This window comes from Hyperolius riggenbachi, chromosome 8 (assembly GCF_040937935.1).
Source record: "Hyperolius riggenbachi isolate aHypRig1 chromosome 8, aHypRig1.pri, whole genome shotgun sequence".
NCBI classification, from domain to species: domain Eukaryota; kingdom Metazoa; phylum Chordata; class Amphibia; order Anura; family Hyperoliidae; genus Hyperolius; species Hyperolius riggenbachi.
In genome coordinates, this window is record NC_090653.1 from 299631523 (window position 1) to 299655492 (window position 23970).

The following is a 23970-nucleotide window of genomic DNA, read 5'->3' on the forward strand; positions in this document are numbered from 1 at the left end:
CTGCGCTGCTTTAGCAGCTCTGCTTGATGAATTAAACCCATAGTGTGAATGAAAGGACAACTATCAAAACAAGCAATTTGATTCTGAATAAAGCCTGGGCACTTTCAGCATGAGGCCCAGTGCACACCAAAAACCGCTAGCAGATCCGCAAAACGATGGAGGTTTTTGGAGCAGATTTCAGAGCGATTCTAGGCATAGAGAGGTTTTCTACACATACCTAGCGTTTTCTGGAGCGTTTTTGTGTAGCAGATTACATATAATGTTACAGTAAAGCTGTTACTGAACAGCCTCTGTAACAAAAACGCCTGGAAAACCGCTCTGATCTAGCGTTTTTCAGAGCGGTTTGCGCTTTTCCTATACTTTGCATTGAGGCAGAAACGCATCCGCAAACCGCAAAAATGCAGCAGGAGCCACGTTTGCAATTTGCTAAAAACCTCAAATCGCCGGTGTGCACCATCTCATAGAGATACATTAGCCATGCGTTTTCACAGGCGGCAGCGGTTTTGAAAAGGCTACCAAAACCGCTTGGTGTGCACCAGGCCTCAGGTTGAACATATGTGTACATCTAATAAGAGTATCAGGGAACAGAGCAGCAGCAGAGTCTTCTCTGAGGATAGCCATGATGCCGGTGCAATAATACAACAGCAGACTATCAGTCATTTTTATGACATTGTACAATCGCTAACCTCTATTCCTACACAGAGAAAGGGCCGCCTCTAGGGCATCACAGGGGGGACTGCTGTGTGGGGCCCGAGAGAATCTGGGGCTCAGTGAACAGTGCCACGTATGGGCCCCACCTGCAGTCTGTGTCTGTCCTTCCTGCTGCCCATTACGGTGGTGAGAGGTGCTGGGAGGCTCATCCAGGAGTTACCTTAGTCAGTTAGTGAATAAAGGAAACCTGAGAGAAATGGAAGAAAAGGATGTTACTTACCTGGGACTCCTTCCAGCCCTCTGTAGTCCAAACAGCTCCCTCAATACACTTCCAGTCCCATCCGTTGTGTTCCTGTGAAGCCTGTACAATCCAGCTGGACTGCGGGGCACTCCGCATGCACTGTACTGGGCCGCGCTCGTTCGTTGCAGTCTTAAAGGGAATCTGAAGTGAAAATGCATTTATGATATAATGATTTGTATGTGTAGTACAGCTAAGAAATAGAACATTATTAGCATAGATATGAGTCTCATATTGTTTCCAGTACAGGAAGAGTTAAGAAACTTCAGTTGTTATCTATGCAAAAGAGCTTCTCTGAGCTGCCCTGTTTTCTGGAGCACAATACATCAAAGAAACAGTGACAGGCAGCTTCTGATAAGGTTCATCAAGTAGAGAGATTCAAAGGGTCATTAGCTCTGCTAACCACACTCTGCATTTTAAATTATAAAACAGAGCAAAGTGCAAATATGACAACATGATGCAATGCTATAAAAATAAATAAATATATATAACTGCAAACAAAAATATGAGGGTCATTTCTTTGCTGCTAATGTTCTATTCATTATCCGTACTATATCATACGGGTTTTTTTTTCACTTCAGTGTCTCTTTAATGAACTGAGTATGTGCAGAACGCTCCCAGCCACGGGAGAGCGTGGAAAGCGGACACACAGACCGTTAGTGTGCTCAGGCCTTCAGTGATTGTGATTTGCCATGTGGGGGGCAGAGGGGAGTGGGGAGTGAGGGGGGGCAGAGGGGAGTGAGGGGGGGGGGGCAGTAGGTTTGTCCAGTATGAAGACCAAAACTTTCTGATGACGGCCCTGCACAGAGCCCTCCCTCTATCGATGACTAACCCTAACCGCCCCGCTGCATGGTGTTCTAGTGGTATCGCTCTCGCCTTGCAGCGCTGGGTCCCTTGTTCGAATCCCAGCCAGGTCAACATCTGCAAGGAGTTTGTATGTTCTCCCCGTGTCTGTGTGAGTTTCCTCCGGGTACTCCAGTTTCCTCCCACATCCCAAAAACATACAGATAAGTTAATTGGCTTCCCCCTAAATTGGCCCTAGACTACGATACACACACTACATGATACATACATAGACATAGGACTATGGTAAGGACTAGGTTGTGAGCTCCTTTGAGGGACAGTTAGTGACTTGACTGTATACTCTGTACAGTGCTGCAGAAGATGTCGGAGCTATATAAATACTAAATAATAATAATAATATCTGCACCGCCTTTGTCGCCTAAAAACTATTTTTATTGGCAGTTGCCAAGTTATCCACTGTGCTCTAGTGTAGCCCTGTGCGGCAGCCATTTTCTTCAAACACCCGCTGTTGCCCAAATTTCCTGCTTCATGGCTACATACGTCCAATTATGATTGGCCGATTGCTGATCAATTTTACCCCCTCCATGTAGTAGGAGGGCAAACAAATTGTGAATGCTATGAGCAGATTGTTTAGGTAAACCCTCACACTACATGGAGGTGGTGAAATTGGCCAATCAAAATTGGATGTGTATGCACCCTTAGTATTGCTGGGTGGGTTACATTATTGGTTATCCCAATATTGTGAACTGCTGCGAGTCACATCGCTCTTTTCTGAGAGAGGAGTCTCCAGCGCTGGTAATGACAGCAGATCGGGCTCTCTTCACATTCGCGGGATTATTCACGGACTGCGAATGACGGGCGCACCCGACCTCCCGCGTGCCGGAACCCAGCATCACTTATTCACAGCTTTCTCCCTCTGTTTTCAGATGATCCTGAAGACCAGCTGGATGAAGACATTCCAGCCGTAAGTATTTTATTTATTGATTTTCTTGTACTGTAATGTTTTCCTTCTCGTTTTTCTCTCCCATTTCCCCCCCCCCCCCCCTTTTCTTTCCCCGGCCCGCTAACCTTTCATGTGAAACACAAGATGAAAGTGTTTACTTTTTAATTCCTATCTCTTGGGAAATGTTTTTTGTTATAAGTTTTGGGCAGCGTTGCAACCGGTCACCTGATTTTTTTTTTTATTTTTACAGTTGTCTGCAAGTTTTTCTGTCTAAAAAATGAACTTTAGCTTGTAGTGTGAAGCCTGGTACAAACATCCAATATTGATTGGCCGATGTTACCCCCTCCATGTAGTAGGAGGGTTACCTCCACAATTTGCTCATAGTATTCAAAGTCTGTTGGCTCTCATACTAAATGGAGGTGGGAGAAATTGGTCAGTTATTGGCCAATCAAAATTGGATGTGTATGCATTTTTACAATACCTCCTCGAGTTTTTCTTGTTGTGTTTGGGAACACCACGGACTCATACGAGCATCTGGCCTGACGTTTGCCAATGTGTCCCGCCCCCTGTAATGGCCGGTCACCCTTTTGGATGTTTTGTAACAGCGTCAGAATCCAAACGCCCCCCTGAGGTACCCCCTGTTATTGTTCTCCAGCAATCGCTAACCGTCATACCAAAAACAACAACAACAAAAAAAACTACTATTAACAATCGCCTAAATTTACTGTCCCGTAGATTACTGTGACACACAGCACTTATGCCTGATACACACTTTCAGTTACGATTGGCCAATCACTCACCAATTTTCCCACCTCTATGTTTATGAGAGTCAACAGATATTGAATACTATTACACAGAGAGGAAAGAAGTGACTGGCACATGTTGCTCGTTGGAAAAAGGACTTGAGTACTGAAGATAAGAAGACTGTGCTCACCACCAATGAGGACATCAATCCAAAATGAAGAAGAAAAGCCAGTCGGGCACCAGTCTAATGCTTCAGTGACATTTGAATCCAAGGAGGTGCAGCAAGATAACATTAGGAAGTGAACAAAGATGGCCCGACAGCCGTTTCGCAGGTTCCCCTGCTTCGTCAGAGGCCAAACGAACCTGCGAAACGGCTGTCGGGCCATCTTTGTTCACTTCCTAATGTTATCTTGCTGTACCTCCTTGGATTCAAATGTCACTGAAGCATTAGACTGGTGCCCGACTGGCTTTTCTTCTTCATTTTTGGATAGATATTGAATACTATGAGTAGATAGTGTAGGTAAACTCCAATCCTAATACTACATGGAGGTGATAAAATCGGTGAGTGATTGGCCAATCATAATTGAAAGTGTGCACCAGGCTTAAAGTTACACTGATGTGAAAAAAAGTATTAAATACTCTGTCTTTTAAGCTATAAACAATGAAGAAGTAATGACCCGCTGAACTTCCCTGCAGTAAAACTTTATCTGAAGCCGCCTCTCGCTGTTTCTCAGCTGTTTAAAGGGAACCAGAGACGAAGCACCCTTGTGTATTTTACCATATATATCAGTAAGAACATTAGAGAAAACACTTACCATGCTGTCTGTTTCACCCTCATTGCTAAAAGTGTCTGTTATCAGCTGTGATAAGAATCCCGGACTGAGCATTCAGTCTGGCTTTGCTGGGAATAATTATTGCTGAGTCATTATAGCAGAGCCACAAGGGGGCAGGCTTGGGCTTGAAAAGACACCAGAGAAGACAGACTCAGCTATAATCTTTCCGTAGCAAAGCTAGACAGAATGCTCAGTCGGGGTTTCTTATCAGAGGTGATAACAGTCAGATTACACAGAGAACAATGAAAGAGCAGATTAGGTGGTTACTGTCATGTTCCCACTGATTTATAAGGTAAAATACAAGAGGGTGCTTCATCTCTGGTTCTCTTTAAGTGCTTTAGAAAACAGGACTGTATTCCACCCTGTGGGTCAAAAGTTCAGAGAAGCTCTTTTTTCATAGATAACTGAAGTCTCTTAACTCTTCCTGTACTGGAAATCAATATGAGACTCTTTTTGTTGCTGCTAATGTTCTATTTCTTAGCTGTACTACACATACAATTTATTATCTCTTAAGTATATTTTCACTTCAGATTCTCTTTAAGGCCTGGAGCCCTCGAAAGCTTTCAGCAGCGTTTGGGATTGCATAGTGTGTGGCCCCCTTTAGATGGAGCTATGAGCTTTTTGGCTAGCTGAATTGGAAGCAATGGTAGTTTTAAAGGATACCCGAGGTGACATGTGACATGATGAGATAGACGTGTGTATGTACAGTGCCTAGCACACAAATAACTAGGCTGTGTTTCTTTTTTCCTTTCTCTGCCTGAAAGAGTTAAACATCAGGTATGCAAGTGACAGTTTCTGTCCGGATCGGGATCGGGTCAGACTATAGCATAACCCTCACTGATAAGTAATTACAGCCATAAAACACTTTCCTGTCAGTAAATGGCTTCTGAGAGCAGGAAAGAGACAAAAAGGGTCAATATTTCATAGATTTTAGCTCTGGCATACTTCAATGAAGGTGTCATTGAGCAGAGACAAGGAAACAAAAAAACTTAAAGACTAGATTTAAGCTATAAAGTAAAACTGGGGATATCTAAAGTGGTCATTTTTAGGAGACTGAGGATAGATACAGTTGTTTTTCGGATGTCCCTTAACAGATAAAATAGCCGACTAAACGCTGACCAAGTTTACCACCTCTGTGTAGTAGGAGGGCTTATCCACAATCTGTTCATGATATTCAAAATCTAATGACCTTCATACTAGATGGAAGAGATAAAATTAGCCAATCAAAATTGAAGGTGTGTACCAGTTGTACACACATGCAATATTCATTGGCCAGTTTTACTGCCTCCATGTAGTATGAGAGCGTACCTGCACAATCTGATCCTGGTATTCAAATTGGTGGCCAATCAGAATTGGATGTGTGTATGCACCCTAAAGCAGCTTAAAGATCCCGCCCCGTTCCCAGCCTGAAGCCAATGTAGGACCTGCCTGTTAGATGCACACAATCCCTCCTCCTCGGTGACAGCGTGGTCACATGACCTAATCAATAATCTGTTATGAGAGATTTGTGGCGGCTTCATTACGTGTGAAATGCCTTGCAGTAGGTGAAGGGCGGAGGTACAGAGCTTCTTCTTATGTGCTTGGATTTCAGTTCATGGTCTTCTTGTCTCATAGGATGACCTCATATGGGAGGATGGAGGAAGCTCAGCGGAGAGGTGTCTGCAGATGAACCTGGTCTATCAGGCTGTGATACAGGAGAAGCTGCAGGAGCTGGACCTTCTGATCGCACAGAACAAGGAGCAGCAGGTATTCTGGGGAAACTGGTGGCAGCGGTGGGAACTGCTTACTGTATGTCCTGCTATGCTGGAGTCTGGGAAAACTGGTGGCAGCAGTGGGAACTGCTTACTGTATGTCCTGCTATGCTGGAGTTTGGGAAAACTGGTGGCAGCGGTGGGATCTGCTTATTTCCCGTTATGCTGGGAGTTCGGGGAAACTGGTGGCAGTGGTGGGATCTGCTTGTATCCCGTAATGCTGGGAGTCTGAGGAAACTGATGGCAGCGGTGGGATCTGCTTATGTCTCGCTATGCTGGGAGTCCAGAGAAACTGGCAGCAGTGGTGGAGTCTTATTATGACCCGCATTGCTTGGGAGTGTGGAGAAACTGGTGGCAGTGATGGGATCTGCGTATGTCCCACTATGCTGGGAGTCCGGGGGGAACTGGTGGCAGCGGTGGGATCTGCTTATGTCCCGTGCAGGTTGCCATATTTATTTCCTATTAAACAATGCAGATTGCCTGGCTGTCCTACTGATCTCTCTGGCTGCAGTAGTGTCTGAATCTCACACCTGAAACAAGCATCCAGCCAATCCTGTCACACTTCAGTCAGATCTACTGATCTGCTGCATGCTTGTTCAGGGGTTATGGCTAAACCTATTAGAGTCAGAGGATTAGCAGCATAGCCTGGCAATCTGCAGTGTTTAACTGGAAATAAATAGGTAATTCTCCATTTCCCTCTTACTTCGGGTTCCCTTTAAAGAGAACCAGAGATGAAGCACCCTCTTGTATTTTACCTTATAAATCAGTGGGAACATGACAGTAAACACCTAATCTGCCCTTTGTTTCATTGTTCTCTGTGTAATCTGACTGTTATCACCTCTGATAAGAATCCCCCACTGAGCACTCAGTCTGGCTTTGCTACGGAAAGATTATAGCTGAGTCTGTCTTCTCTGGTGTCTTTTCAAGCCCAAGCCTGCCCCCTTGTGGCTCTGCTACAATGACTCAGCTATAATTATTCCCTGCAAAGCCAGACTGAATGCTCAGTCCGGGATTCTTATCACAGCTGATAACAGACACTTTTAGCAGTGAGGATGAAACAGAGAGCATGGTAAGTGTTTTCTCTAATGTTCTTACTGATATACATGGTAAAATACACAAGGGTGCTTCCTCTCTGGTTCCGTTTAATGATGTAAATAAGCATAATGACGGGTTGTGTTGTGGCCGTTACAAGTAACGCTGTTACCGTTCCTTTCAGGACGAGCTGATGTGGGAACTCGTTGGACGGAAAACGCAAAGAGCCGGAGCCTCCAAGCCGTATCCGCTAAACCTGGCCATAGGCCACTTCCTGAAGCCGTATTTCAAGGACAAAGTCACCTACGTGGTGAGCGTTTAAATATCGTTATTTTCTCTTGAGGTGGACAGGAGAATGTGCGACACATCGCCGTGGCAGCCAGCAGAGGGGGACAATGAGACGCACGGAATGCCGGCTCGGGTGCAGATTTCGGCCTCTTTCAGGCGGGAGGCTGAGCTGGGCGCTTGCCGAGCAGGTCAGTCTCCCATCTTTGTCGTACGAGCGCCAGTCGGGTGAAATGTAAATGCAGCGGTTGTAACACCACGTGCCAAGCCATGAGACCTGGTGGTGTTACTGAGCGGCAGAGGACCGTGACACCGCGTCTGAACATCGCCACGCTCAGATGTGACTTCATGGGGGAGCCGCCTGTACTGCGCCGGTACCGAACGCTAACAAGTGCCCGGCCAGTGCAGGGGAGCAGCTGATCCCTCTGACAGAAGACTTAATGTGGACCTGAACTCAGAACTTCCTCTCTGCTGTAAAACATAAGCAACAGCATAACCTTTGAAGAACAACATGGGCTTGAATCACAAAAGGGTGCTAAGAGTTAGCAAGCCTGTGAAAAGCCCCCTAGCACGCCTAAAGAGACTTTTGCACGCGCAAAGTTTAAGCGGTGCGTGCAAAACGTTGCACCAGGTGCGATTATAACATCGCACCGGGTGCCCCAAGATGTTTCACCCCGTTGTGACGTTTTAGGGGCACCCGGTGCGATGTTTTTCACGTGCAAAGTTCAGCGCTGAGCGCGAAACATCGCATCGGGTGCCCCTAGAACGTCATTGAAAGCTTTCGGCATGCTAACTGCTTAGCACTCTAGTTAGCACGCCCCCAAAGCTTTTAGGCGTGCTGAGCTGGCACCCTTGTGTGATCTAGCCCCATGTCTTTGTAAGGCCTCATTCACATCTGAAAATCGAACAAGCAAGCGTTTTGCGTTTTTGTGTACTTTTTCCTCCCAGCGCCCCACTGCGCGCTGCGTTTCTGGTATAAGAGTTTTCTAATCGCTTTTCCAGAGCGGTTTTGTAATTCACTCCCTGAAGCAAATCAGGAAGTGAACTCTTTGACCCGGAAAATAATAAATACAATGTATTTATTCTAAAAAACACGAAAGCAATCACCACATAAAGCGGTTTTGTGAGCGTTTAGCACTCTTCCTATACCTTCCATTATAGCAAAAACGCCCCAAAAATCGTCCAGGCACCGCTTTGCTGAACGCATAGCGCACAAACCGCACTGACATGAACCTTCTCATAGAGATTCACTGCACAAGCGTTTTGTGGGCGATTTTAAAAAATCCCCTGCACTTGAAAAAAGGCAGAAAACGCCCCTAGTGCGAATGAGGCCTTACAGCTTATACAAACCCTGCCATTAATCTGCAGTGTGTCTACTTCCTGCTTTCATGGAAGCAGACATGTGTTTAACATTCTGTGTTTACAAATGTGCTGCTCTGCTGAGACAGTCAGCTGACACAGCTGAGAGATCAAATTACAACTTGTGACTAGTCACAGATCAAGGGGAAGTAGACAGGCTAAGCTCTCTAAATACACACAGGGTCATTTCTCCCTGTTTTCCTTCTGTCCTGTGCAGTAGTTCAGGCCGACTTCAATGCAAATTGCACGTAGTTTGGATTGGGCCCATCAAATGCACTTCCTGGTGTTTTTGTTTTGCCCAATTGTAAGTTGTATCCGATTTGCATTAAATTTTCATGCAACCTGGGATTATTTGCATCTCAGTGAACATATGTAGTGAATAGTGCAATTTCAGGGTGAGAAGTCCTGGCTGCACGTATGTAAACTGTCCCTTATGCTTGTTCCTGTGCGTCTGAAATAATCTGTAGTGTTATTCTGCAGGGTCCTCCGGCCAATCAGGAGATGATGGAAAGGAACTCCCAGATTGTGAAAGGATTCGAGTGTCTCGTGTGCCGGAAATGTAAGAGGAGGACTGGGGGGGGAGAAGGGGGGGCTGCTTCTGTCTCGTCTGTCCGTCCCGTATAACAGTATATCTAACCCTAACCTATCTACCTAACCCTAACCTATCCATCTATCCATCCATCCCTCCCATATATCTATCTAACCCTAACCTATCCTATATCCATCCATCCCATTTATCTATCTAACCCTAACCCATCGCACATACATCCATCCATCCATCTCATATATTTGTGTAGCCCTAACCCATAGGGCAGCACGGTGGTGTAGTGGTTAGCTCTCTCGCCTTGCAGCGCTGGGTCCATGGTTGTATGTTCGCCCCGTGTCTATGTGGGTTTCCTCCAGGCTCTCTGGTTTCCTCCCACATCCTAAAAACATACAGATTTAATTGGCTTCCCTCTAAATTGGCCCTAGACTATGATACATGCACTGCACAACACATACATAGACATATGACTATGGTAGGGATTCGATTGTGAGCCCCTCTGAGGACAGTCAGTGACATGACTATGTACTCTGTAATGTGCTGCAGAAGATGTCAGTACTATAGAAATACATAATAATAATATGGTAGGACATTACACTATGACTATGGTAGGATTAGATTGTGAGCTCCTCTGAGGACAGTCAGTGACATGACTATGTACTCTGTAATGTGCTGCAGGAGATGTCAGTGCTATATAAATACATAATAATAATATGGTAGGACATTAGACTATGACTATGGTAGGATTAGAGTGTGAGCTCCCCTGAGGACAGTCAGCGACATGACTATGTACTCTGTACAGTGCTGCAGAAGATGTCAGTGCTATATAAATACATAATAATAATATGATAGGACATTAGACTATGACTATGGTAGGATTAGATTGTGAGCTCCTCTGAGGACAGTCAGTGACATGATTATGTACTCTGTAATGTGCGGCAGAAGATGTCAGTGCTATATAAATACATAATAATAATATGGGAGGACATTACACTATGACTATGGTAGGATTAGATTGTGAGCTCCTCTGAGGACAGTCAGTGACATGACTATGTATTCTGTAATGGGCTGCAGGAGATGTCAGTGCTATATAAATACATAATAATAATAATATGGTAGGACATTAGACTATGGCTATGGTAGGATTAGATTGTGAGCTCCTCTGAGGACAGTCAGTGACATGACTATGTACTCTGTAATGTGCTGCAGAAGATGTCAGTGCTATATAAATACATAATAATAATATGGGAGGACATTACACTGTGACTATGGTAGGATTAGAGTGTGAGCTCCTCTGAGGACAGTCAGTGACATGACTATGTACTCTGTAATGTGCTGCAGAAGATGTCAGTGCTATATAAATACATAATAATAATATGGTAGGACATTAGACTATGACTATGGTAGGATTAGAGTGTGAGCTCCTCTGAGGATAGTCAGTGACATGACTATGTATTCTGTACAGTGCTATATAAATATTAAATAATAATATCCATCCCATATATTCATATATCTATCTAACCCATTTCCTATCTCTCTCTCCCTCCTGCTCTCCTAGCAGCTCTCTGTCTGCCTGTCTCTGATCTCTGTCCATCTACTCTCTATCTACATCCCATTATTATCTCTCACCCGCTGTCTCTGATGTATGGGCACGTCTGTCTCACCCGCTGTCTTCCTGTGCAGGGCGATCCAACGATAAGACGGAGCTGAGAAAAGCGATAATGAGTGACACGCTACAGCGGCTCCTGCAGCCCAAACTGCTGAAGTAAGTCCTGCAGTGACCATAAAAAAATAAATAAAATAATAAATATATGTGATCCTATAACAGCAAGGACTGTGGACTTCTATAGTGGCAGAATGATCTGTGGCTCTGTACAATGGCTGTGGCACAGACACGCTATGTAGCCATAGCTCCCAACTGTCCCTCTTTTGGAGGGACAGTCCCTCTTTGGCAGCCCTGTCCCTTTGTCCCTCTTTCCTCCTCATTTGTCCCTCTTTCAGGACTTCGTCCCTCTTTCTATGTAAATATATATATTTCTCTGCTAAAAAATGTTTGTTTGACTCTAAACTTTATTCCTATGATCCAATTCTTTAAATTGATATATTACTAATTTTCAAATGTTAATATGAAGGAAAATGAATCAGGATAGAAAGGACTAGTGTGGTTTGAATTATAAAACAACATATTTTTCTTATGGTATGGTATGCGTGACTTGGGGTGTGGCGGGGGCGGGACCAGGGGGTGTGGCAGGGGCGTGGCTTAAGTGTCCCTCTTTCACATCTCAAAAAGTTGTGCGGTATGTATACAGCAGTTACATGATAGTAGCAGGGGGGGGTGTGGATATTGCACGGGCAGATGCTGTACCTGGTCAGGGGTACATATCTGAAGTGGCCGTGCAATTTACAGCTATGCCATGTCACATGTAATTAGATGTTCTTACCCATAAAGACTGTACACACACTACATGAAACTCACCAACACACTTGATAACCACCCCCTCTGCCAAGATTCCAGCGTGCTCACAGCGGCCCCTGATGCCCCCCAACACCTCCAGCCAGTGATCAGCCTCGGCCAAGCGCTGGCAGAGAGCATTGTTCTCCTCGCTCACCCCGCCCACCATGTGACATCACTCGAGCGCTGGTTTGTCAGCCCTAGCCTGCAGGTTAGCGATGTGTCTGCTCAGTGCCGGGCGTGCAGCATGCAAACCCCAGCTGTGCGACCTGCCACGTGTGTGGGTACGAGTTAAAGCGGGATTGTCACCATAAAATCAAATTTCAACAGCAACTGGTCTGAGTGTATTAAGTGATAAAGATGCTAATCCTGCATTCAACATTTTCAAAATGTTTTCTGCTGTTATGGTTTGGAGTTATCACGTACCTTAGGAGCACTGGCCCTTAATTGCCATTGCCATTCAGTTGCATGCTGGGGGGTCTTTTTATCTATCATCTCTTTCTCCTCTTCCCTTTATTTCCCTGCCTAACTGCCTAGCTGAAACATGATCCTCTGATCACTTGTGTTCACAAGCAAGGCTGAGGTGACTCAGTGATTGGAGGAGAAAAGAAAAAAGTTAAGGGAAGAAATGACATCAGGATTTAGCCTCAAACTGTGGGCAAAAGACATGGTTCCCACCAGGAACAGATTTCTCTTCATTTACTATATAACATTCACTGAAATCAAAACGTGGACAGTATAAGGCCTCGTTCACATCATTTAGCGCAGATGGCTGTGCGATCGGAACGCAACGCGTCCAATCGCACGCCATCTGCGCTCCTATGCGCTGCGCTGCAGATCCCATTCATTACAATGAATGAGATCTGTGCTGCGATTCACAAAAATGCGTGCAGCGCGCACATGATGAGAACGGTAGAAGGGCTGTCTATGCCCTTCTACCGTTCTTGCGTGTCGCACACTATACGCGCTGCCAAAATGCGGACGGCAGCGCGTATAGTCCGAACGAGGCCTAATACATGTGTTATGTAAGTAGATCAAATATTTATCTACTTATATATGTGTTTTATTCCCTGGCATAGTATGGCTGATCCTACTGCTTTAAGAGCATACAGTTCACCAGATCAGGGAGTTACATGCAAAGTGTCTGTAATCTGTGGCGAACACTGGCAATGCAGCGCAGGAGACTTGGCGATTTTAAAATCACTAGCGGTCAGCAATCGCAAACGCTGTAGTGGAGAAGGGCCCTCAGTAAGTACGTTCGGTGCTGTCAGAAGAAGGAGCTGAAGTTACTTTTAAAACACTGTAATTCTGCCGCCAGCAATAGCTGGAAGCGGAATTACATCATTCCCCACTATCCATGGCGGCCTGGACGGGGAATAGTACGTAAAGAGGAACTCTAGTAAAAATAATGTAATAAAAAAAAGTGCTTCATTTTTACAATAATGATGTATAAATGATTTAGTCAGTGTTTGCACATTGTAAAATATTTCCTCTCCCTGATTTACATTCTGACATTTATCACATGGTGACATTTTTACTGCTGGCAGGTGATGTAGCTGCTGCTTGCTTTTTTGGCAGTTGGTAAACAGCTGTAAACAGCTATTTCCCACAATGCAGCAAGGTTCACAGACCGGAAACTGCCAAGAGTATGTACTCAGAATTTCTTTGTGGGAGGGGTTTCACCACAATACCATCAGTCATACAGCGCCCCCTGATGGTCTGTTGGTAAAAAGGAATAGATTTCTCATGTAAATAGGGATCCCTATGGTACTGGGACCCCAGGCTTGGGCGCACTGACATTCCTCTGCTTTTTTGGGTGCTCCTCCATCTTGTTTTTTTCATGTAAAAGGGGGTATCCGCTACTGATTGGGATAAAGTTCAATTCTTGCTCAGAGTTTCTCTGTAACGTCGCCGGGAACTTGTGCAAGTCTTCCAGCAGCGATTCCTCTCGTACGCAATCTGTGGTGCCCTGACTGGGAGATAACATGTCCTAGGCCAGACTGGTGAGAGATGCATTCTGAGGTTATCTTTAAACACACCTGTAGGGGGAGGGATATGGAGGCTGCCATATTTATTGCCTGTTAAACAATACTAGTTGCCTGGCAGTCCTGCTGATCTCTCTGGCTGCAGTAGTGGCCGAATCACACACCTGAAACAAGCATGCAGCTAACCCAGTCACACTTCAGTCACCTGATCTTCTGCATGCTTGTTCAGGGCTGTGGCTAATAGTATTAGAGGCAGAGGATAAGCAGGACTGCCAGGAAAAACAAGGAACACCAAGAGCCCCAATAGTGTAATATGTACTGGTAAATGGTTACTAGAGAGAGTAAATATTAATACTCACAAACCAGGGTTACCATTAGGCAACCACTGTAAAGGCAGGTGGGGAGATTTTCCTGACCCCACTCAGGAATAAGAAGTTGCTCTCTGTAGATGAGAAAAAGGGGGTTCAACCCTCCACCCAGGGTGGCCTCCATATTATGCAGGAGAACCGAGGCGCCAAAAGGATAAAAGGAAGCTAAATGAGCCTAAAAACCAAATTCTTGGTAAATAGAGGAGGTAGTGGTGGACTTACCTCCTCCAAGTAGACACACAACGACTGTAGTAAAGACAGTCAATATATTTTATTTATGAACTCCAAATATGCAACGCGTTTCGCAGGTTTGATCCCGCTTCATCAGGCAATAACAACGGAGCAATAGCATATGTGGTCAGTAGAAGAGCCAGGCACCACAGAGGTGTTCATAAATAAAATATATTGACTGTGTTTACTACAGTCGTTGTGTGTCTGCTTGGAGGAGGTAAGTCCACCACTACCTCCTCTATTTGCCAGGAATTTGGTTTTTAGGCTCATTTGGCTTCCTTTTGTCCTTTTGGCGCCTCTGTTCTCCTGCAGGACTGCCAGGAAATCTGTATTGTTTAAAAGAAAATAAATATAGCAGCCTCCGTATCCTTCTCTCTCCTGGCTGGTTTATACTGCAAGAGCTTTTTAAGCGCTTTGTGATTTTAAAGTCTCTTGCTAATGTAATTCCACGTGTGCATTCTTACTTGAGCGATGTGATTTTCTAAAAATCCCTCATAGCATTACATTTATTATTATTAATATTGATTTATAAAGTGCCATTACACTAACAAGAGCTTTCCAAATCACAAGCACTTAAAAAGCTCTTGCAATGTGAACCAGCCCTTCGGGTGTGCTTTAAGGATCTTGAGGGATGGGGAGTGCCATGGATTGTGAAAGAGCGTTCCACAGGAGAGGAGAAGCTCATGAGAAGTCCTGGAAGGAGAATAGACAAAGGCGGAGCTAATAGTATGGATACATAATGGGTGGTATGTGGAGGAAGCTCAGGAAAGCATTTTGCAGAGTGTAGTGCCAGCTGTACATTAGTACACTTGTTTTTTAATAACATTTTTGTCAGGAACTTATGGATATTTCCTCCCCTCAGACTGGAATATCTGCAGCAGAAGCGGGATAACACCCAGAACGACATCGACAAGAAATTGTTCACCAAACAGATCCAGGAGGCGGAGCGAGAAATCGATGAGATCAAGTAAGAACGTCTTCCCAGTTCATGCATTACTTTAATTACTTTATCTCAAAATCGATAAAAAAAAATTACCAGCTTATTTGAACGGAGTGATGGAATCTGTCGGGAATCGAACAGGAAAATCGGTGTGTGTATGTACCAATCTATGACACATCTAGACTAGTTTTCTAAAGGTGGCCATACATGATACAATTTTTTCATCCAATCTTACCAATTCTATGTAGTATAAGGGAACTGCCTATATTATCCTTTCAGTATATTCACTTAATTTATCCTTATACTACATAGAAATGGTAAGATTGTATGAAAAAATTGTACCATGCATGGCCACCATAAGTGTGAGTAGGGATGGTCATTAAGATGCTAATAATTCAATTTATGCAGCGTGGAAGTGAGCCAATGTAATTAAACAGCTATACGGCAGGAATCTGTTTGTCTATCTGTATGTCACTTCATTACTGACTAAACAATCAGCTTCTGCTTCCTGAGAGTAAGAGGGCCGTCCTTCCAGCCTCAGTGTTCACAGTGCCCGCCCAGCTGATCACGTGACCATGTTCAGAGCTGCTGCAGTCAGCCAACATTCCTACACCCAGAATGGCTTTCTAGTTCTGCTATGTAGAGCAAGAATCTCCAATGTGGCAGTGCCGGGGGGAGGGGAGGTCTTTCCAGCACAAAAGGGAGGAGCTTAAAGAGTATTCGCAGCATCCTTATTGTGGACTTGTGGAAAGACTGGATGGGAGGCGCCCAGGGTAGTGTGCAATCAATGTAGATATCGCAATAAGAAAATAAAGAGGTAGCTCACCGTCTAGACTGTTTGTGAAAACAAGACTCATTTATTTCACAATTCAGACAACGCGTTTTCGTGAGTCAGAGATCCCTTCCTCAGCCCAATAATGTGATATCCGATATAATAGAACTCAGGCACCTCTATCATCTATATATATAATAGACTAAGTGCCTCAACCTTCAAACAAGAAGAAGAAGTACTTTGCATGAGAAAATTTATGCGTGCTCAAACACCAAGTTTAAGGCCTCTTTTCCATGGACTGTTGAGCTGTGTGCTCAGCAAGCAGTTACCAGGCAGCAGTGTGCAGATACCAGGCAGCAGCAAGCAGTTACCAGGCAGCAGCAAGCAGTTACCAGGCAGCAGCGAGCAGTTACCAGGCAGCAGCGAGCAGTTACCAGGCAGCAGCGAGCAGTTACCAGGCAGCACTGAGCAGTTACCAGGCAGCAGTGAGCAGTTACCAGGCAGCAGCGAGCAGTTACCAAGCAGCAGCGAGCAGTTACCAGGCAGCAGTGAGCAGTTGTGAGAGTTTGAGAGCCATTTCACTGCCTATTCACAGTCCATGGAAAAGAGGCCTTACCCTAGCAAGTCTGACATTGCAAATCTGGCCTAATTGGCTCTTCATGAGGCAATGCTCATGCAAATGCATGCACAAACCAATACCACAAAGCAGTCACCCTGCTACATGCTACATTAGCACTATCCGGCTAAGTGCACACCAGAGCGGTTCGGCAGCGTTTTGCGATCCACTTGCGGCTGCGGATACGCTTGGGTAATGTATTTCAATGGGCTGGTGCACACCAGAGCGGGAGGCGTTTTGCTGAAACGCATACTCCCGAGGTGAGGCATTTTTTGGATTGCGGAGGCTTTTCTGCCTCCAATGTAAAGTATAGGAAAAACGCAAACCGCTCTGAAAAACGGCAGTTCAGAGCGGTTTTGCAGGCGTTTTTGTTACAGAAGCTGTTCAGTAACAGCTTTACTGTAACAATATATGAAGTCTACTACACCAAAAACGCTTTACAAAACCGCAAAATGCTAGGTGAGATGCTACAGAAAAATAAGAAAAAGCGTTTCAAAATCTGCTAGCATTTTGCGGATCTGCTAGCAGTTTTTGGTGTGCTCCAGGCCTCCAGGAGCGCCACGGGGAGGATTCCCAATGCCCCCTTTTTATACAACTGGGGGGACCGCAGGGTCCCAGGCTCTCTCACTGCCTGGAAACCACAGCGGCACCCCGGAGGGGGAGGCTGGGTGGCGTGGACGACCCCCCCCAAGTGTGGCCAGCACCGGGGGAGAGCCGTCTGCACCCACCTCCCAATATTAAAAACAGGCACTTACCTTAACGTCCATTGCGTTCTGCTACATGCGCATTAATTTGGGGGCACCACATGAGAAAGGAGAGAAGCATGGGTCACCCCGAGCTTTAGAGCTCAGGGCTGGCTCACATACAGCACTCCAGAGGGGGAGGGGGGGGGGGGGGGGGGAGGACAGGCGCACTCACTCCAGGGTTCACACCACCGGAGCAAGCCATCCACCACCTGCCTCCAGAGGATACAAACTGCACAAAATGCTTTCCATGAGAAAATTAATGCGCATGTAGCAGAACCCAATGGACGTTAAGGTAAGTGGCTGTTTTTAATATTAGGAAGTGGGTGCGGACGGCTCTCCCCAGCGCTGGCCACGCTTGGGGGGGGGGGGGGGGCGGCTGCGCCACCCAGCCTCCCACTCCGGGGTTCCGCTGTGGTTCCCAGGCAGCGAGAGAGCACTTTGCAGTATTGGTTTTTTGACCCTGCATAGTTTGGCATGCGAAAGCAAATGTATATTTGTATGAGCATTGCCTCATGAATAGCCAATTAGGCCAGATTTGGAAAGCCAGACTTGCTAGGGTTAAACTTGGTGTTTGAGCACGCAAAATTTTTCTCATGGAAAGCATTTTTTGCAGTTGTATCCTTTGGAGGCAGGTGGTGGATGGCTTGCTCTGGTGGTGTGAGCCCTGGAGTGAGTTGTCTGCGCCTGTCCTCCCCCCACCCTGGAGTGCTGTATGTGAGCCAGCCCTGAGCTCTAAAGCTCGGGGTGACCCATGCTTCACTCCTTTCTCATGTGGTGCCCCCAAGTTAATGTGCATGTTGCAGAACGCAATGGACGTTAAGGTAAGTGCCTGTTTTTAATATTGGGAGGTGGGTGCGGATGGCTCTCCCCGGCGCTGACCACACTTGGGGGGGGGGGGGGGATGCAGCTGCGCCACCCAGTCTCCCCCTCCGGGGTGCCGCTGTGGTTCCCAGGCAGTAAGAGAGCCTGGGACCCAGCAGTCCCCCGGTTGTATGGGGGCATTCGGAATCCTCCCCGTGGCGCTCCTGGATAGTGCTAATGTAGCATGAACTAATACCCGCAGGGCGATCGCTTTGCGGTATTGGTTTTTGGACCCTGCATAGTTTGGCATGCGAAAGCAAATGCATATTTGCATGAGCATTGCCTCATGAATAGCCAATTAGGCCGGATTTGCAAAGCCAGACTTGCTAGGGTTAAACTTGGTGTTTGAGCACGCATACATTTTCTCATGGAAAGCCTACTTCTTCTTGCTTCAAGGTTGAGGCACGTACTCTATTAGATAGATAGATGCGGCGTATGCTACGACGCGGGTTGGCTAGTATCATATAAAAGGGGGTATCAGCTACTAATTGGGATAAAGTTCAATTTTTGGTCTGAGTTTTTCTCTTTAAAGTGAACCAGAGATGAAGCCCCCTCATGTATTTTACCATATATATCAGTGGGAACATTAGAGAAAACACCTACCCTGCTCTCTGTTTCATCATTTACTGCTCAGCCTGCTTGTTAGCAGCCCTGATAAAATCCCCCACTAGTCTGGCTTTTGTATGCAGTGCAGTCAGTAACCCCTCCCCAAGTGCAGCCATTAACTTTGCTGGGTAGACTTATGCTTGAGTCAGTAAAAAATTCCAGCTTAAGAGGGTTGAATATTGTAGTCGACTTATACACGAGGTTGACTTGTATTCGAGTATATACAGTATATGCCATTTTTTTGTCAGTAAGAGGTGAGTGCACTAATTTGTTTCCTCGTTTGTTTCTGCAGCCAGCTTTCTGAAGAGGCTCTGCTGGGAAGGAGGAGTGACCCGCATGACTGGGATAAAATATCCAACATCAATGTAAGTGCTGCCAGTTCCCACCTATCAGGAAGAGAGACTGTCCGTGGGATGCTGATTATTCCACATGTAAGGCTAAGTGTATGCTGTTGTCCAGTTGGTGCCCGGAGCAGACACATTTCCTATGCAGGAAACATACCCGCTCTGCCGGAGAAATCGCGGACAGCACACGAGGGCGTTCTGCTTTACGCAACAGATCCATTGGAGACCCACGAGTGGGAACGCATCTGGTTTATCACTGTCAGGTTTTCTTTGTGGTGAAGGCCGTTTCCCCTGCTACGAAAATCGAGCAGAATCTGCAGAGTTTCCCCGCAAGCAAATCGCGCGGGGATACTCTGCTGTAGGGAATAATGTTGCCGCTGTCCGAATCGCTTGGATTAGCGATTCGGCCGACATTTGGAAGGCAGCGAATTCCATAGTTGTGCATGGCACAGCTTCCGGGATTCGGCTGCGTACCCGCACAGGAAGGAAGTGCTGCCATGCGTCTTGCAGGATGCACGGCGGCTAGTGGAAACGGGCCCCAATACGGACATAAAAATGTCGTTTCTGAGTGATTGCCCAGCCTTATTGTGGAATTTATAGTGAAAGGGGTGGGCGTCAGAATGGGACAGGGATCTGATATAGGTGTCAGAAAGGGGCGGGGCACCGACAGGCGTCAGAATGGGGCGGGGATCCGATATAGGTGTCAGAATGGGGCGGGGCACCGACAGGCGTCAGAATGAGGCGGGGCACTGACAGAGGTGTCAGGAGGGAGCACAGCCTGTACTCTGGAAGGCTCTGCTGCAGAAGTGAGTGAAGTAAGGACAGTTATTGAAGTGATTGTATTTCAAGCACCCCGACAGCAAAAAACAAAAAGTAAGCAGTTAAAAGCAGACAGAACCGATAGGTTTTGGGCTAGTCCATCTCCTCATGGGGGATTCTCAGGGTTTTCTGTGTTTTCATAAGCATTTCCAGAGTGGCAGTTGCTCAGACTTGAGTGATTTTCTGTGTTTTGATTCCCTTCTGTCCGCAGTTTGAGGGTCGGCACAGGGCGGATCGGCTGAGCAGGATTTGGCAGAACTACGAGCACCCGCTGGTCAACAAAGAGGACTGGTCTAAGGAAGAGATTGAGAAGTTACAGGAAATCGCAAACAAGCACAACTTCACTCACTGGAATGAGATCGCGGAGGAGCTGGGGGTCAGTACTGTCGCATTATTACAATATATTTTATTATTGATTTACGTAGTGCCAGAATACAAGGTACACTAGACCTATACAATATAAACAAGACAGGTAATAGTACAAGTCAGTGGTGATTGGTGAATTACAGCTGATGCAGTGAACAAGCCGGTTAGGGTCTGTTTCCACTACATGCAAATTTGCATGCATTGGGCTTGATTCGCAAAGCGGTGCAAACTGTTTAGTACGGGTTTGCTAAACAGTTAGCACGTGAAGTGCTGTTCGCGCAATTTGCCGCGATTCGCCGCGAGTCCGCGATCGAGGACTTTTACGCGCGCAATTTGCCGCGAATCGGGCGCGCAAAAGTCCGCGAACGCGCGAATCGCAGCATTTTGCGCGCGCAAAAGTCCACGATCGCTGCACTTTGCGTGCGCAAAAGTCCGCGAACAGCATTTCACATGCTAACTGTTTAGCACACCCGTACTAAACAGTTTGCACGGCTTTGTAAATCAAGCCCATTGTCTGCGCACAGTTCCGCATAGCAATGTATTCCAATAGGCCTGTGTCCATTACGTGCAGAATCTATATGCAGATCTGTGAGGCAGGGGTCACACTTGTCTTTCAGTTTCTACACTTTTCAGAAAACTGAAAGACAAGTGTGACCTCTACCTTACAGCAGCTAATGTAATTTATAGAGAAAACTGACAAATTGCGCAAGATGTCAGTTTTTTTTCTGCGCGCGAAATCTGCATTCAAGTGTGACCTAGCTCATTGATTAACATGAGTTCTCAGTTGAAAACAGTTTTTCTGTGCAGAAAACGCGCACGAAAGCCGACAAGTGTGACCCCTGCCTGAAGGAAGAAATCTGCACAGCGGTGTCGTCATTTTCTCATTGTCACATTGCGTTTTCAAGTTCGTTTTTTTTTTTTTTTTTTGCATGTTCTTCCATACATTTAATGTCTAAAACCAGAAAACAAACGTTTGCTTTCTTAAAACAGAAAGAATTTGCGATAATTCAGGTTGGAGTGAGATCTGAGATGTCTCCTACAATGCATCACTGCTGAATATATGCAAATTAACCATTGTACCCTTAGAAGCTAAACACCTCCAGAACTGCTAGAATGCAATGATGTGTCAGCTTGTTAATGTGTACAGAGCCATAATAATCCAACATGCATACAGACTGTTTCAGATTGTTTGATCCTCATCAGTGCATGGCATGGATTAATTTGGCTCTGTGCAGTAGGGCTTGTAACTCCGAAAGGTACAGACTAACCAGCGAGCTCATGGTGACCCAGAACTCATTGGGGTGTGTAAGGGACTACAGTGGTCTGAAACAGAAAAAAAAACTGAATTTTTTTTAGCAATTATTATTATGCATGTGAATTTGCATGTAAAAAACACAAGTATACGTATGCAAATTCACTCCTTAAAAAAATGTGAATTTTCATGCTTCTAACAGAAACGGGCCCTCACAAAGCCCGCCAGCGGCCTTCTCTGCCACCCAAATTTCCATGGCACCCTTTTAAAAGCGCACCTGAACTCAGAACTTCCTCTCTGCTCTAAAAGATAAGCAACAGCATAACAACCTTTTTAAAGATTTTTTTGTTGTTGTTACAGCTAATACAAATCTTGCAATAAATCTGCATCCTGTCTACTTCCTGCTTTCGTGGAAGCAAACATAGGGTTAACATCTTGTGTTTATAAATTAGCTGCACTGCCGTGGCAGAGGATATTCCCGAGTTGACACAGCTGAGAGATTAAATTACACATGTGATTTGTCACAGAGGAAGGGGGATTAGACAGGCTTAACTTAAATACACGCAGGGTGCATTTCTCTTTTTTTATTTCTGTCCTGTGCGAGAGTTCAGGTCCACATTAAATGCTGGCCTGTATTAGAGATGGCCCAACCTAGGAGAAGTCATGGAGAAGCATGTGATCAGTTTGGTCAGCTGATAGATTTGTAAGGTTCTGATTTGCTGTGATGACTTCCTGGTTTAACACATGATCAGGGCCAGCAAATCGGAGCCTTACAAATCTATCAGCTGATCAAACTGATCACATGTTTCTCCAAGACTTCTCCTAGACAGGGCCATCCCTAGCCTGTATTGGTGGTGAAGCCGTTACTGTCTCCCTCTAGTGGAGAGTTTATAGAAGGCAGTCCACATAAGAGACACTGGAGTTTCAGAGGAAAGCTATCACCCTGCATGTCACACAGACGGGAATCGGAGGGAAATCTCTCTAGTGGGTGTACCGAGGGTCATTCAATCCTAAACCTTCTATACAAAAAAAGACAATGTTTTTCTTGAGATTGTATAAACTATTCTTATTGGTTGATGTTCTCCCACTCACAGACCAATCGTGCTGCGTTCCAATGTCTGCGCACCTACCTGCTCAACAGCAAAGGCTTCAAGCGGAGAGAGTTCAGCAAGGAGGAGGATGAGATGCTGACGCACTTCGTCCAGCGAATGAGGATCGGAGATCACATTCCCTACAACAAGAGTGAGAGCTGACAACCTAATACCACAATAACTGTCCTCCTCTCTAGATCCTGATATGACCCCTCTCTCCAGATCTGAGAATTGGAGATCACATTCCCTACAACAAGAGTGAGAGCTGACCACCTAATACCACAATAACTGTCCTCCTCTCTAGATCCTGATATGACCCCTCTCTCCAGATCTGTCTTTCCTACAACCACTTAACACTTTATTAGTAAAACTATATTAAAGAGGCCCTGTCATGACATATTCAGTAAGTAGAATGCAGTAAATTATTCAGGATACCCACTTTTATGGTAATTTTCCTGGTGTCAGCATCAGAAACCCTTCCTATATCTGTATATTGCTGTGTATTGGTATGGAGCCCCGCCCTCCCAGTAATGTCACAGCCTATGCTGTTATGCAGAATTCCCCCAGAGCATTCTGGGAGAGCAGGTATATTTTTTTTACTAGCTTCTAAGCTCTCAGTAAACAAACATTCAGCAGAGATCACCTGCCAGCAGTAAAGATGTCACCACCAGAGATAAATGTCAGAATGTAAGTCAGGGAGAGGTAATATTTTACAATGAGCAAACACTGACCAAATAATCTATATGTTAATATTGTAAAAAATAAATAAGCAATGTAATTGTTGTAGTCACTACAGTTCCCCCTTACTACCCCAAAGGGCCTCACTTTATTAATATTGTACTAAAACTGTGCAGTGCCTCCTGTCACTTTTTTAGGACTAGTGTACACAGACTTTTGGGTTCAGTTCATTTTCTGATATCATCCTGAACTTTAAGAGAAACCGTAACCAAGAATTGAGCTTCATCCCAATCAGTAGCTGATACCCCCTTTCCCATGAGAAATCTATTCCTTTTCTCAAACGGATCATCAGGGGGCGCTGTATGGCTGATATTGTGGCAAACGCCCTCCCACAGTGTGATGTCATGACCATGGTTCTGACATCACAGTGTGGGAACCTTGTAGCATTGTGGGAAAAACAGCTGTTTACAGCTGGGTCCAACTGCCAGAAAAGCAAACAGCAACTCCTTCCACTGACATCACCTGCCAGCAGTAAAAATGTCACCATGTGATAAATGTCAGAATGTGAATCTGGGAGAGGAAAGATTTTACAATGGGCA

At 45.5% G+C, this 23970-nt stretch overlaps 1 protein-coding gene across 3 annotated transcripts in view; it reads left to right on the top strand.

Annotated features, from left to right (window-relative positions):
- Window positions 1-23970, top strand: part of SNAPC4 (small nuclear RNA activating complex polypeptide 4) — a 98097-nt gene that overhangs the window by 16621 nt on the left and 57506 nt on the right. For all 3 annotated transcript variants that reach the window (XM_068249228.1, XM_068249230.1, XM_068249229.1), the window contains exons 3-11: window positions 2680-2717; window positions 5888-6019; window positions 7241-7366; window positions 9181-9259; window positions 10928-11009; window positions 15143-15247; window positions 19114-19186; window positions 20196-20360; window positions 22697-22844. In XM_068249228.1, the coding sequence (XP_068105329.1) occupies window positions 2680-2717; window positions 5888-6019; window positions 7241-7366; window positions 9181-9259; window positions 10928-11009; window positions 15143-15247; window positions 19114-19186; window positions 20196-20360; window positions 22697-22844 (948 nt within the window). The remainder of the gene's footprint in view (window positions 1-2679; window positions 2718-5887; window positions 6020-7240; window positions 7367-9180; window positions 9260-10927; window positions 11010-15142; window positions 15248-19113; window positions 19187-20195; window positions 20361-22696; window positions 22845-23970) is intronic.